Raw genomic sequence first — 12,576 nt, 5'->3', positions numbered from 1 at the left:
CCTTTGAAAGCAGTTGTTTTGTTTCTGTCACATCTGCTGAAGGGCACAAGTATACTTCTTGTTTGTGGTACAGTTTCTGTAGCTGAAAGGATACTGAACAAAACCCCGGGCCTCATTCCACACACACGGAAAGGTAAAGCTGCAGAAAAAAGAAACTGTTTCTATGCCAAAAATTTTTACACAGAAGCTCGGAAGACACTTGAGGGGGCTTGAATTTCCACCAGGGAACAAACTCCGGTGACCCACCTCTGTCGGGACAAGAGAGAACTCAACCAGGGGACTCTCCGACCTGAGCAGCACAAGTGTTTGTCAGGCTGTGGAAGCCTGAGGGCCGGAGGGCAAGAGTGGGGGGGGGGGGGGGGGGGGGGGGGGGGGGGGGGGGGGGGGGGGGGGGGCAGGGAGGGCGGCGGCTTATCTCAGAGGAAGGAGGTCAGGAAATGTTTCCGGGTCTCTATGGCCGTGATGGGAAAGCGGATGGGAGATGGGAGAACAGCAGACTGGCTCCATGTTTGTGTGTGTTCAGAGGGAAGTGAGAGATCAGAATAACCAAAACGGTCCACTCCATGTTGGCTTCTGGGATCCAGTTTGGGAGAAGGACAGTTCTGATGGGAGCCAAACGGAACTACAGACAACCTGTCAGATACTTTTTCATTCATATTTGTTACAAAGATCTGCATATATTTATAACGTAAATTTGTAAACCAATACAAATGTGAGAGAGGAAGAGGAAATGATGCCCAAGGGAAGGGAACATGTGAGAAAAATGCTTCGATTAGCAGAAAAGTAGGGAAATCCAAAAGCTGCTTAACCATCTTCAAACACATTTGAAATCCATTTACCATTAGTTCCATTCATTCTGTAATGTCAGGGCATGAAACTAAAAACTATAACATGTTAATTTATTATAGCAACAATAAAGACTGTGTGAGAACTGTCACATCATCCTGCCAAACTGAGAAGTTAAGAAATGCACTCTGGTGGGTAACCGCAGTGTCTTCTGTCCCTGGGACGGAGCTGAGCATCAGGACTCGCAGGGGGCACCACCCACAAAGCAAGTGTCCTAAATGCACACTTCTTTAATCTGCCAACACAAAAGAGATGCCTTTTTTCTATCTTGCTCAGAGGAAGGGTTTCTTTCCACTATTAAAATTCTTTTAACGTACAGGAAGGAACTGAAAAAGGGGTCAATGATATTCAAGTTGCTATGTGATCAGTTTCAGTTTTTGGCAGGGAAGGGATTTCACTCTAATTTTAAATACTTCCATGGTCTCATTACAGGCTAAAAGAGAGAGGGAGCTTCATCAGCTTGCTGTGACAAGCATACCAGAAGCCACAATTCAACGTACTCTAACAAGTTTATGCATCTTATAATTAAAACATGAAAACGTTACAAAAACTTAAATATCTGTTCTCTTCATTTGGGTATTGGACCTTGGTTTTAAAATGGGCTGAGGCATGACATCACACCGACAAGGTCGTGTCCCCACGTCACAGGTCAAGCTGTGGGGTGTTTTCCTGATATAAGACTCACAGGAATATGTGTTATTTTGGCACTTAAATTTCTGACCATGTTTTTATTATTTGCTATTCAGATGCAGTATTATCTAGAATTGAGTTTTCAGGTAAAAAATAAAAGAATACACCTAAATAAAGGCTGAGAGTATCCTTGAAGGGAAAACGTGGCATCAGAAAGTCTGGAAGGCCACAGGCTCAGTGGAGAAGACAGGGTAAGAGAAACAAAGGCCAGGAGAAGACTCCCAATTTTCACCTTCCAGCCTGCCAAAGGCGGTGGGCTCTGCTCCCGTCTCACACACCACAGGAATTCAATAAATGCTTGCTGAGTCAGAGTCGTGGGGGGTGGGGGGGCGGGGGTGGCAAAGTTTGCTCCAATTTAGGTCAGAGGAACTCAAAACTGTACCAGGGAAGGGAAGGGAAGAAGAAATCCTCTGTCTGGAGAACCTGAGGCTTGGTTTCCACGAGGCCACTCATTTTCCCGTGGAGACAGGCACAGGTACCGTTTTCTACTAGGAATCTCTACTACAGAGTCATGATTCTGAGTCAGGGCAACCCTTGAACCGCTGGTAGCTCTCAAGGAAACAGGTCAGTAAAATCATGTTTGCAGGGTTTAAAAAATGCAACTTTCTTTATAGGCACGGGAGAAAATCTATTTCTCTTTGGTCAGAGAGAATGAGCTTTTTCTAAATGAGAAGTTTTGTTCTCTAAAATCCTCTTTCCTGAGTCTGATATTGTGCTCAAAGCTGGGTAACTATCATCTGTTCCTGCTCCCTAGCCGAGATGGTCAACTGAACATTTCCTTTTTCTGCGACTTGTTATTAAGAAAACAGCTTGGTTTTCTTTAAAGCGGAATTAAAGTCACTCAGAAAATGGCAAAATGAAAAGCTCCCATCGGTTAGGGCTGCAGCCTAAAATTGGCTCCCCTCAAAGTACCCAGCAGTTCCACGCATCACCTGGTTTTTAAAGCCACACATTCTGCTCAAGCTACCATTGGAAAGAAAGCACGATTCTTTAAAGCATTTTTCTGAATCCATGTAAACTTTCTACTTTGTAAGAGACCTCAGATTTCCTTCCCCTGCCACTTGTTAACAGTAATGATTAAGGGGAAACATGTAGTAGTAAAGAGCCCAACATTCTTAAGGCTGTAAAAAAATACTTTATAAGTTCGTGAAAGTGGGCACAGTCAAACTTGGTGGCTTTTCGTACTTAGCTTTGGGAAGCCAGCGTCATTGAACTGCCATTCATGTTTTTAGTCCACGATTTGACTTTAAGCCAGGCCCACACGAATACCTAATATTTGCCAGGAATCCTCTTGATTACTTTGACTCAAAAGTACATGTAAAACCAGTGTGAACTAAGCAGCAAAATCCATGTTCTATGGGAGTTCGGCGTCAGGCAGGCTGAAAGGACAGGCTGTGTCCAGCAGAGAAAGCATTAGAGCCACGCTGAGGGCATGGATTCATCCAGGAGGCGCTGGGAGAAGGGGTACGACACGGGGACAGGACAGGACGTGACGGCACAGGCCAAACTTAGAGACGCAGTCACTTTCAGAGCCTGAACTTCAGGTCCTTACCTGGTCATGATCGATGTCCGCATCTCCCGTGATCACGATGCGTTTCTCAATTCGTGTTTCGGAGATTCCACCTTTCACAGTCTAAAGGGGGGGAGAGAGCAATCAGTAAAGCACGTTTATACATATTGAGGGGAAAGAGAATGGAGCACACTTAAACCTTCTGATCATTAAGGCAACCTGCACTGAGTAGGGAAGACTGGTGTTCCAGAAACACTATTTTTAAGCTCAATAGAGATTCCTATTGTTAGTTTTAGCATCTATAAGTATTCCTCAACTGAAAGCAACTTAAAACTAATTTATCAAGATTCAGGTGAGATTAAGATAAGACAGACGCCATTTAATCCAAATAGTTCCATTGGGCCATTCCTTTACAATTGCCCTGAGTTTCTTTACTCCCAAATGGCCCACTTGTTAAAAGAGGAAAAGAAGAAATAATTCTTTGGTTCCTGTAGTTACAAGGAACTGTAACAATTTAGGTACCTGCTTTAGGTTTGAGATCTGCTTGAAGGCACAGTTTTTGACTGCTTGATTCTCATGATACAAATCCATTTGGTAATTCTGTTCATTTGGTTTAGTGCAATAATAAAAAAAGAAGGCTCGGATTTGGTTTAAGACACAGAAGGTACATGAGGGTGACATGAAGATATTCACTCAATGTCTGATTTAATTACAGCTTCTGCATGTGGCTGTGTCTGCTAACAAAGTCTGTGTGAATGGACACGGAGCAGGACTCCTGCGTGAACTGCCACAGGGTTTACTGGCTTGGAGCTGGCAGAGCCTGGGACATGAAAGAGGCCAGACAGGTCACACGGCTGTGACGCTGCACTGTGAGCAAACACTGCACAGTCCTGAGGAAGCACACATCCAACTTCTACCACTCCAAGTTACACACTACGTTACAAGTGACAGCACTTTACTGTAAGAACCAAGGTTTATCACTAGCCTTGATAACTGGATACACTTTTTTTTTTTTTTTAAATTTTGAGAGAGAGAGAGAAAATCCCAAGCAGGCTCTGCACCGTCAGCCCAGAGCCCAACATGGGGCTCAAACTCAAACTGTGAGATCATGACCTGAGTCGGAATCAAGAGTCAGATGTTTAACTGACTGAGCCACCAAGGTGCCCCTGGATACACTTTAAAATGAGTATCAATACCATCTTGCAGCTTATGTGGCATTTTTAAATTCACAACGTTTCTGGCTGAGATACAGGGTGAGACAGGAATAAAGGATACATTTAAAACTTTCAAGTGCTAATGAAACATGAGCGGTAGAAGCACAAGGAAACACGGGAAACCAACGCTGGAGGCAGAAATGGGGTGGCGGCAGCACGGTCACGATCGCGTGGAGGGCTCCCACAACCAGCGCCCGCCTTTCCGCAGCCCTGGAGTGGGCCACGGCCTTCACACAGCCGTGACTGCTGCTGGGATGGAGCCAGACTAAGAACCATTGGTCATCAGTGTTAGAGACTGAGACAATGAGCTGGAAAAACGCCCCCTAGCCGCCACAGGAGCATCTTAAATCAATGAGGGGAAAAATCCTATTACTTGAACAACTTGTGCAAATTTTGAATGATGGGTCTTCGTTCACTTGCTTCATTCAGGAGGGGTGATCTGTACTTAGCAAACGTATGCCTGCACTCTGACTACATTCCCCTTCTGCTCCTTAGCTGTCTTACGTGTGGTTGGTTATTCATGACCTATTTTTACCTCCTTGCACTTTACAGAAATACATTTGTCAATGGAGCCCAATTTCTTGGATACTGTAAAATCAGGCCTTTTTACTCCGCTGGCACTGTCTGTGTATTACTTTGAAGTGTGCATGGGAACAAAGAAACAGTTCGGAAAAGATCCTGTTTGCAATGTACTGCCACAGGCTGCTTTACCTTGGTGATGTGTGTTGTCGTCGTCGTCGACACGGACTCAGATGTGATGGTCTGTGCCGTCAGTAACGTCCCCGAGTCACCACCAGCCCCGCCATCAATCTTTGGACAGTTGGGGGGAAAAATATAAAGTAATGCTTAATTTCCATTATGTTGTCAGAGAAGACCCCTCCCCATCGAATATGCATCTTTTGAAATCTTCAAGGTCAGCAGGAGAGGTTATCTGCCACGTGTTTGTAGAGGTACTGAGATTTACAGATTTACTGAGCAGGAGGTTGGCCTTCAAACAGAGTAAATGCAAAGGCTAAACGCACATGGAGAAGCAAACCCCCTAGGAGAGAGAAAAAAGGAGGAATCACGTAGAAAACGGGGCTGAAAGCTACAAGGGAATCAGGACAGAATTTGACTGAGGGAGGGCTTTTTGCCGAAGACAGAAAAAGAAACTAGAGAAGCAGACAGAGAAGTTTCCACAGTGACCAGAAGTGCTGAGCTCATTGTTTTTTAAGCACAGGTGGTAAAAACAGATAAATGTTTTCTCATTTACGAAGCAACAGAACCTGATTAGGACAGACTAAACCTACATGATTTGGCTATTTGCTTATCTCTAGCAGATGGTTTTACATAACATTGTTCCTGTAATAGTTTGTTATGAGCATATATAAGGGTACATATACTTTAATACATATGCATGCATGTTCTCCATTTATATCATATATAAATCCCATGCATATATCTAAATAGGTTTTAACCTGTTTGCTTTGATACTAAAAACTGTAGAAGTTTACCAGGAAAACTCTAGAGTTTACCAGGAAAAATATGAAACAAATTATTAGCCTAAGACTCTATGTAAAGTATCATCATTCAGGTCTCCCTTCCTGACACTGACACAAGGAAATAATCAGAAAGCCCAGAGCCTTTCTAAGTTATGGGGAAATTTCTCTCACACGTGGGCCATGCACCTGTATTTCTTTGCTAGGGCACTCACTATACTACAGACACACAAGTACATGCTCTCCTACCACACCCATTCATAAAAAACCTGTTTTTGCTTATATGGCCTTATGCACATATGCAGATAACAGATCTAAAATTAATTTTGAGAAATATTTAAGCATACTCAAGGTTTTAAAGAAATATTTTGAGAGAGGGCAATAATCTGCCCTCCTCCCCGTGGTGCAATCCGACTATAAAACACTAAACTTCTCAGTTGAGAACGTAGTTGTACAGATTTCGAAACAGTTCCATTTTGCGGCGCCTGGGTGGCTTAGTCGGTTAAGCGTCCGACTTTCGCTTAGGTCATGATCTCGCGGTTCGCGGGTTCGAGCCCCGCGTCGGGCTCTGTGCTGACTGCCAGCTCAGAGCCTGGAGCCTGTTTCAGAGTCTGTGACTCCCTCTCTGACCCTCCCTTGCTCACGCTGTCTCTCTCTCTCTCTCCCCTAGAAATAAATAAAACATTAAAAAAAAGAAAAGAAACAGTTCCATTTAGAAATGATGCACACTTTCCCCTTTTTTGTTACCCTTAAGGTTAGATATCTTAATGCTTTTTTCGAGTCTTTACAGAATCAAGATCTAAATCACTATCTAAAATTAGACACACAAACCTGGTGATTATTTGGACGCACAGCATCATATTTACATAAGAACAACAACATGTCTTCAGAAAATAACTCCACGTGAAGGAGAAGCTCAGATATGTATGTGGACTTGGCAAGCAGGAGTGAGGTGACTGGATGGATCTTCATGGAGTTGGGGCAGGGCGGCGGTGGGGGGGGGGGGGGGTTGGGAGGCCGGGGAGCCTAACTCTACTAATCCACAAATTACATCAGATCCAATAAACTTTGTAAGACTCCTGGGATGGCTTCTAATAACATGAACAAGACTGATACTGCCTGTCCTAAAATAATCATGTGGATGCCGCGCCACCCCCCCTCCCCACCCCCGGAAATTACTGGATCACCAACTTGATGGCAGCTCTCGGTCTTAATCTAAAAAGCAATATGGCAAGTTAGGTAGCTGAAAGCGCAGGTACGAGCCAGGGGATACAGAAAGCTACATCAGTGTCAGAAACACACAAACTGGGAGACATATGAAAAGAGAAACAAAGTAAAAAAGAAGTCAAATAGTCCAAATCGAGAGTTTTTGTACCTGTGGAGACTCATATGTGATGGTTTTGGTCTCAGTTTGGACAATAGGGACTTCCTTGGTGGAGATTTCTGTCCTTTGGGAGGCATCAGAAATTGTTACCATCTCTGTTTTTACCACTGGTGGCTGAGGTGGAAAGGAAGGGAAAAATAAATTCTAGACGTAAGGAAGTAAAAGTGTTTAATGGAGGAGCCTTCAAAAATAATTGGAAAAAAATACCCAAACATGCACTCATGCACAAGAGTAAAGGTAAATAAAACAAAAGATACAAAAGAAAGACACTCTCCTTCAAATATCATATGTCGATGTGTGTGTGCGTGTATATATATATATGTATGTATGTGTGTATATATATGTATGCATGTATGTATGTATGTATATGAAGAATATGCTAACATAATGGCTCCCTAAATTATGGTACACTTCAAGTTACTACGGTCCCAATTACACATCAAACGTGGTGTGATATATATACTTTAGCTCTGGCGCAAGTTACGATAAAACGGAAAAGAAAACAAAATGGAATGAACTATGTGAAGTGACCTGTCTCAATTTCTACTGCGTCTTAAAGGACCACATGGTTTGTGGGAAGGCTGTCTTTTCTTGGCACATCGGCTACAGAGATGAAGCGTTCCTCCCTTCCCCCCAAAAGATTCTTATTGACAAAGAGATTCCACTTTTGGAAAGAATATCTTCAAGTATGATTTTTTCCAACTATGCTTGTCTAAAACTCACAGTGCTTCCTCTGCGTTACAGAAGTCAAGACATTATATCTGGAGTTATTCTACCAGCGTTGCATTAAGGCTCTGAACAATTAAAACATTAAAGAACAGGGTCATGGCCTGTCAACACTGTAGTCTGCTGAGCATGTATGTTTAATACAACACCAGACCATACTACTACCAAAGAACTACAGTTCTTTCTTTGAGAGAAAATCCCCAGATGTAATTATTTAAAGAACAAGAACAGTATATTAAACGCAGAAAATAATAGTGTTCGAAGACTCTTGAAATGTCTTCTCTGAAGTGAAACAGGAGGTTGAAAAGTAACATAGTAAAAATCCAATTAGTTATTTTAAAACAAAGTCACTTCACTATTCTCCAGCCCATCAAAGAGAGCAAATATGGATAATGCCTACACCGTGGGCATTTAATTTTAGAATCGAGAACGTCTCATGGAGGCAAACCCTCCCTCACTGGAACTTTGACTCTCAATTCAGACACTGAACCTCACGACCGAAATGTAATCTACCAGGAGTGTGGGAAGTTCTCTTTCTTGAAGAGAAAACGTTAAAGACTCCTCTCCAATGTGGATAATCCACAAAACAGATGATCAGCTTGCAAATCATCCAGAATTGAGGACAGGACAGAAGGAGGAGAGGGCCCTCTTATCGAACAGTCTAGCCTCTGGCTGCCCACAAGGAAGGAAAATGCTCTTCACCGATCCACACCATCCCCGGAATCTAAAACCGGCAATCACAGTGGTATTCGAGAAACGTTTTCATCACCGCCGGATGCTAAACTCAGAGCACCATGGTAATGTGAACCAGCTGCCATTGCTAAAACTCTAAAGGTGAAGGGAGAATGAGCCAGAAGGTCAGACCCAACCACGACAACAGCCGCGCACACACTCACACCGACCGTTTGCAACGACACGTATACAGTTTTCTCAGTGAACCAAGGAAAAAGGCATTTAGCACGAGGAAGCAGGGCAACTGAAGACAAACAGTTGAAAACATCCGAAACACGCAAAGAAAACTTTAAACGTGGGATGAGAAGGGGGCGGGGGGAAATGGTGTGGCTGCTGGAGGCAAGTTTTACTCTGTCGGGTGGGTGGATCCAGGTGCAGCAGAGAGGCCAGAAACCAGGAACCGAGCTGGCAGAGGATCTACCAAGCAGTGCTTTCCCCCGTGCTCCCAGGGGAGACAAAGCCCGGAGTCTCGCTGAAAAAGCCGGAGGAGGAGGAGGAGGAGTGGGAGGGCAGCAGAGGGAGGAAGGCAGGTGGTCTCCACCTGAGAAACAGCTCTAGAGTTTAGCTCCCGCTCGGGGTCTCCCATTTACCTCTGAACAACAAATAATTTGTGGCAAAACATCAATGTCAACATGAGACACCTCTCCGTTAACTTTGTGTTGCTCGTCCTCTGTTTCTTCGCTCGGGTCTCGCTTAACAGCGCCTTCGTTTACACTCTTCTCCGCAGATAGCTTTGGGGCACCTACATTCTCGCGGATCACTGTCTCCACTGCGCTTACACTGGCACCTGCTTGTCTGACTGGGCTGGCTTCTGGCACCGGGTCCTCCCTCTCTACTACCTTGGCGGCTCGGCCGGCTTCCTCCTCCACCTCTTCGTCATAGTCCTCCTGCTCTTCCCTTATGGTGCCCTGGGTCACACGGTGGTGGGGCCGGTACTCGCCCCCGTCTTCGTCCTCCTCGCTCTCGCTGCCGCTGCTGCTCTCAGAAGACAGGGAGGCGGAGTCTTTCTGCGTCAAGGGCTCCACCTTCCGGGTGTCCCCAGGACCACTCCCAGGTGATAGCTCTTTACCGTTCACTTCTTCCGGGATTACTCTTTCGTCTTTCCCAACCTCTGCCTGCTGCTTCTCCTCCACTACATTCAGAGTCTCATGTGAACTCTGTACGGGGAAAAAGAAAACGGATGAGGGGAAACAAAAATACGTGAATAAATTAAAAAAAAAAAAAAAAGACGACGGAAACCAGAATTAACTGATGGTAGGCTCATGGCATGGAGAGAAACAAAGATGGTTATGATGGCTGACTGAAAGGGAAGCGGGGAGAGCGTGAGGGGAAGCGGGAACGTCGGGCAATGGTGTTAACATGGAAAAGGGGAGAACCTTAACAGCATCACTGGCTCCAGTGCAAGGCCCTTCTGACTCGGGAGCGGGTTTCTGCGAAACAAAAAGCAACCGAGGACACAAATCAATACAGTTTTACACCTCAACACCCACCAAAACAAACAGCTGACACGGCGAAGGCAGGACAGCGAGACTCGACATCAAAAACCTTTGCTCAAGGTCACACGAAGGACAATCCGGACAAATGCAAAAAGCGTACGAAAGGAAACGGAAACACGGAATTGCCAGCATCCTCCCAAAGAAATAAACCGCTTTTGGTTCTGGTTCTACCTGTAAGCTAGAGGGGAAAATGGAACTGTACCAAAGCTTGCTGATTATTTTAAAGTTGAAATTGTAAAACTTAAACAGTTTTGATTTTAATCAGACTAGAAAGCCTGGCCTGAAACTCTGATTGCTCAATTCATGTAGCATTAATGAGATGGCACCTTAGTTTTTCGCTGGCTCATTTAAAAAACAGCTATAATTGGCAAAATTATAGTGGGTCTCACATAGCTATTAACATAAAAATGTTGTTTCAGAAATGGTTATTAACCATTTTAACAAAAAGGGATAGTTTAACATTAGGATGGAAGTCAATGATGGTTCCGAGTGTTTTCTTAGAATTCAGCTCCTCCAACTAGCATCTCTGGAAACTGAAATGAACCAAGTTTATTGTTGGAGAGATAATTTGTTCCTGTCCCCTGCAGACATCTATTTCTTGGGAGTAAATTTACTCTAATTAAGTAGTACAGCACCTAAATGTTTAATAAATAGCTGTTGACCAAATACATTAGTAATATAAACTTCCAGAATCACCAGTGTAGAAACTCTGACAAAGGAGTTTTCAAAGCTTACAATTTTCCTTATACTTATTTTAAAAGGGGAGGGGGGGGTTACTTTACATGGACAAAAATGAAGCCTAGCCAACTTTTTAACATTCAGGTGACATTATAGCCTGTGTGTGATCTAACTCAAAAATAATTCTGCTGGAGATAGCAGCCCTACTTATTTGAAGAGATCTCCACACTGAATGGAGGGCAGTAGGCCTCTGAACCCTCTGGGCAGACACAAGCCTCGTTCCGAAGCTGCCAAGACACTACTTGGGTTGGAGCTGTTTCCTAAACAGACAGCAGCATCCCACATTTAGCTGCACCAGTGACATGGGGCAACCGTGAGCAAGGGGCACACTTCTGACAGCACCTGTCAAGATGTACTCTCTCTCTGTGATCTGTGCAGTTATTCCTAGATGCATAGTAAGGGCATGTTTTCACCGCCCCAAATTAATACCATGTAAAAATTATGTGACTGACAGACAAGAAAGATCTCCTTTCAGTTTTATGGAAAACCCAGAGGCTTCAGATATTAAACTGGAACTCTCTGAAACGCTTTTGATAACTAACATTTAACTGTGACTATAAACTTCTTTATCAATAAAGATACCCAGTGATCAGAACATCTTGAAAGCAGACATTCCATTGTTATGATTCCAGGTGAGTAAATTATTTATCATCTAACCCCAGACAGCCAGATGGGTTCTGCCCAAGTTCAGGGAATCTCAGGGTCATTCCATAAATGAAAATAATCACTTCACAGAGAATGGCAGGCATTTCGTATTTGCCGACATGAGCAGAATGTTAAAAGTCATCAGCCATCCGAAGATGCCTGAAAGACATTTAGGCTTTGAAAACCTTTCTGCAGAACATACGTAGCTTCTACTAGGTTGAGGGTTTTCTTTTACAAAACAACTCAGACTCTGGACCTTAGTGGTTTTAAAGGATTCTCTGAATTTAGGCAGAGTTTGGGGGGTGGCGGGGAACCAAAAGCCGCAGGAGAAACATCCAATCTGTGTACTTTTCCCTCATGTCCAAATTCAGTCATTGTTTCTTGAATGTTTCTCCCAGGAAGAGTTAATTTTACCAACGAAAGCACCGGAGAGAGGGGCTCCTAAGTATTCAAAAAAATAAAAATCACTTTTCATATGTGGCTTTCGAAAACAGGGGAAACAAAGTAAAATGCACCTCTGGCAACTGTGAGAAGGGCGAGGAAGAAAGCTTTTCAGAAGGCGCATTAGAGTTCACAACAGTGCCCTCTGCTGTCCAAGTGGTGGCTGAGGTGAAGGTGGCTTTCATGCTACCAGAAAAGCCCTTTTCACTAAACAAAATTGACATTATCTCCTCTTCTAGGCTCTAGAGAGGTCAGAAAAGGAAGAGCAAAGAATTAACAATAAGTCAGAACAGACAGCAGTGACCTATTGAAAGAAAGGAAAGGTTACACAAGGAAGAATCACAGAACAGCACAAACTGAAAGAAAGGCGAGGATTCTGCAAGATTCGAGCAGGCATCTTTGGCGTTTGCCTAAAGGCCAGCTTTCCACTCTGCTTGAGATTCCGATAGCTCTAACCTACGGGAACCAGCTAAAATGCCTTGGTTTACACTGAAGCTTTATTTACAAACTGAACATAACCAACCCACCCACATATCTAACACTGTTTCATATATTCCTGAAGTAGCTCCGCAGCATCAGCCTCTTTCTGCACAGAATGGTCTCCTCAGTGGCCGCTACTCTTGCAATGCCAATTCCTGTGGAAGAGCTTGAGTGACCCCACCCTCCTGCCTCTAAT

At 43.9% G+C, this 12,576-nt stretch overlaps 1 protein-coding gene across 13 annotated transcripts in view; it reads right to left on the bottom strand.

The window, feature by feature from the left end:
* Positions 1-12,576, bottom strand: part of EPB41L2 (erythrocyte membrane protein band 4.1 like 2) — a 222,382-nt gene that overhangs the window by 21,415 nt on the left and 188,391 nt on the right. For 4 of the 13 annotated variants that reach the window (XM_039240417.1, XM_039240418.1, XM_039240416.1 and 1 more), the window contains 5 exons: positions 9,957-10,010; positions 9,171-9,737; positions 7,114-7,236; positions 4,972-5,070; positions 3,089-3,169 (listed from right to left, as the gene is read on the bottom strand). In XM_039240417.1, the coding sequence (XP_039096348.1) occupies positions 3,089-3,169; positions 4,972-5,070; positions 7,114-7,236; positions 9,171-9,737; positions 9,957-10,010 (924 nt within the window). Of the gene's footprint in view, positions 1-3,088; positions 3,170-4,971; positions 5,071-7,113; positions 7,237-9,170; positions 9,738-9,956; positions 10,011-12,576 lie in introns of those variants that run through there. The other 9 variants (XM_039240422.1, XM_039240424.1, XM_039240423.1 and 6 more) reach the window with 8 other exon arrangements.

This window comes from Hyaena hyaena, unplaced genomic scaffold, assembly GCF_003009895.1.
Source record: "Hyaena hyaena isolate Hyena2069 unplaced genomic scaffold, ASM300989v1 scaffold_178, whole genome shotgun sequence".
NCBI classification, from domain to species: Eukaryota; Metazoa; Chordata; class Mammalia; order Carnivora; family Hyaenidae; genus Hyaena; species Hyaena hyaena.
Note: the sequence above shows the minus strand (reverse complement) of the source record. Positions and strands in the feature narration are given on the sequence as shown.